The sequence below is a fragment of the Chrysoperla carnea genome, chromosome 4 (assembly GCF_905475395.1).
Source record: "Chrysoperla carnea chromosome 4, inChrCarn1.1, whole genome shotgun sequence".
Taxonomy (NCBI): Eukaryota; Metazoa; Arthropoda; class Insecta; order Neuroptera; family Chrysopidae; genus Chrysoperla; species Chrysoperla carnea.
This window is the reverse complement of record NC_058340.1, coordinates 61,211,406-61,213,973: the sequence shown is the minus strand read 5'-3', so window position 1 is coordinate 61,213,973 and position 2,568 is coordinate 61,211,406. Positions and strand designations below refer to the sequence as shown.

Sequence of the window (2,568 nt, the reverse complement as noted above, 5' to 3'; positions counted from 1 at the left end):
AAGCCAAATTTCCACGTAAAATTGTTTGTGATAGTTTTCGCCGGCTGGTTGTTTCACTATTATTGGCTTCTGTTGACTTTTAATAATATTCTAACACATTTTGGTATACGTATAATTCCAAGGTCAGTTTTTATGACGATATTAAAATATGTCGTTATCGGTAAAATGATCCCCTTTATACACGTTAAAATGATCCCCATTTTGTGTGTAAAATTATAATAGGTAAAATGATCCCTCATCATGTGACGGGTCTTGAATGTGTTGATTTGGATGATTTTAGCAGCGGTTTTTGTTTTCATACTAATCGTTGGTGCAATATAAAAGAACAATTAATATTTTATGTGAACTGTTTGGTAAAAACTACAATGGAATCATTTTATCTATCTATTCTTATAAGGTCGGTCAAAACGATCCTTTTTGAGAAATATTAAATAGTTGTAAAAATTTGAACAAATCAAAAGAAATTGGCATGCCATTATTGTAATTTGAATAAAGAACCCAAAAATATTTCGACGTTATACATATCTCGAATAGTTTGGCCATAAATTACATTTTTTCTAGGGGGATCATTATAGGACACCTTCCCCCTATAAGGCAAAAGTATGGCGAACCTTGATAACATTCCTAGCTTATCTACTTATAATATTTACATTTACGTCAATTAGTTTAATTCTTTGCATTTATTTAAATTATTTATTGTTAATTTCATTCTTTGCATTTTTTCTATCAAATTGTACTATGTGGTAATATAATACCTAGTAAAAAATTATCAGTTTCGACTTCTTCAAATTTTTATAAAAGATAAGCAAGGATTTTTTTTGGGTTATATGGTGCACATCATATGAAAAAATAACTGAGTTTACTGGCATGGATTATCGAAATTAGTCGTATCCAAATACGGTTCCAAGTAGCTTATGTTATTCGAATTTAATATTTTCTTTACTTTACGTTTGATTTTATTATCATATTTTTTTGTACTTCCAGACAAAATTTTTAGCTCAGCTACAACAAAAAGTAAAAAACTGTTAACATTGAAATAAACAAAATGACAAAATTTCGAAAAAAATAGAACCTGCGTATGTTTTTTCTTCCAAATCACGGCACATGAACGAAACACCCAATTGACCTTTATCAAAATATAAGAAGTATGTACGAAATTCTACGTAAGAATCACTATTTGGAGCTTCTGTAAAATAAAAGAAAAAGTTAGCCGTGTGTCAACCAAGCATAAATTTAGGGCTTTCAGTGTTTACATATGCTTTTAGAGTTGAGTGTACAAAATATTGGGGCGGCATTTTATCAATTGATTCTCGTTCATAAAAGTGTGTAGATTAATATTCCGGATGTTGCCAGAAATCCTATTGGTCCAATTTCATGTATCCCCACTCCTCCCCCTCCTCTACAGAAACAGTTAAAAGGTTTCTGACAACATCCGGGATATCAATCTATAAGTTTTTCTGAACTAGAATCAATCGCCTGCACTGAATCTAAAGAGCAAGAAGGGATTAAAAAACAAATTTTGTGGTCATTTCCTCTTCTTAAAACTGAGGGAGAAAAATTTCTTCTCACATTCGTGTACCCTATTGTGTGTAAAATTCATTTCAAAACATGCAGATTTCAAAAACTTTATCCCCCAAAATAGGATAATATATACTTATATAATATTGGGGCTTTACTCTCCAGTATTTGTATTCCCTAAAGCTAAACTATAAATTCTTTAAAATAAATTTCGATTTTTCACGGCTAGCTAATTCTTACTGATGATGGCTACATGGTAGTCGATCGAAATACGAATTTATAAAATACAAAAACTGATCTAGGAAATTGGGGCAAAAATCGAAATTTATTTCGAAATATCCTAGAGTTCTCATTTATTATCTTCGATAATATTTATATATAATTTCTTTAAAAAATTTTAAGTACCTTCATAATAAGTATCATAAACTCCAACTGTGCTAGTAGCTTTAAGGAAAATATTAAATTTCATGCATTCACCAGTTTCTCTAGATCGACATTTACTGGTATCTTTAATAACATTTGGCTTTACCACTTCAAAAAAGCTAGTTGTATCAGATCGATCTCGTTTTTCTTCAAATGTTTCAGCGAGTACATTGATTTGTCCTCCAAACTATAAAATAAACTAATTATATATTATGTTGGAATATTTTAGAAAAATATTTAGGTACTTACGTTTGAGACATTGGCTTCAGAAGACGCTTTGAGATCGTCAAATGGACAATTACCATTCAAGAGAACTATATCTGCATTTATTATTGTTACAAGGTATATTAATGCAACAATAATTGGTTGTAATCCGTTTAATTCCATTTTATAATTTGAATCGTGATAAGACTACTGCAACATTCTACGTTAATTTAAACAAATCGAGTGGATATATTAAATAAAAAAACTCCAACAATTTTATATGCTACACGGTATAGTTATACTGTAGCATTAAGGTTACTAATTAACGTACGCATACTTAGAATTACTTTTCTATAATTTTATATTTGTCTAGGCGGTGGAAGAAATTTAAACATCGATTTACTACTGTTTGACATAATTTTA

The 2,568-nt window shown here is 29.8% G+C and overlaps 1 protein-coding gene across 1 annotated transcript; it reads right to left on the bottom strand.

Annotated features, from left to right (window-relative positions):
• Positions 1-280: 280 nt before the first annotated feature.
• Positions 281-2,368, bottom strand: LOC123297384. Its single transcript, XM_044879025.1, has 4 exons — positions 2,191-2,368; positions 1,924-2,128; positions 1,073-1,186; positions 281-1,002 (listed from the first exon to the last, which is right to left on the bottom strand). The coding sequence occupies exons 1-4, from the start codon at positions 2,326-2,328 to the stop codon at positions 860-862; spliced, it is 600 nt and encodes a 199-aa protein (XP_044734960.1). The 5' UTR covers positions 2,329-2,368; the 3' UTR covers positions 281-859.
• Positions 2,369-2,568: the final 200 nt, after the last annotated feature.

What these genes read in the sequence shown, in the direction of transcription:
- LOC123297384 (XM_044879025.1), bottom strand. Translation starts at nt 2,328, where the DNA reads ATGGAATTAAACGGATTACAACCAATTATTGTTGCATTAATATACCTT. An exon ending in TTATGATACTTATTATGAAG is followed by an intron (nt 1,187 to 1,923) that starts GTACTTAAAATT and finishes TTTATTTTACAG; the next exon opens with AAGCTCCAAATAGTGATTCT. An exon ending in GGAAGAAAAAACATACGCAG is followed by an intron (nt 1,003 to 1,072) that starts GTTCTATTTTTT and finishes TTTTTGTTGTAG; the next exon opens with CTGAGCTAAAAATTTTGTCT.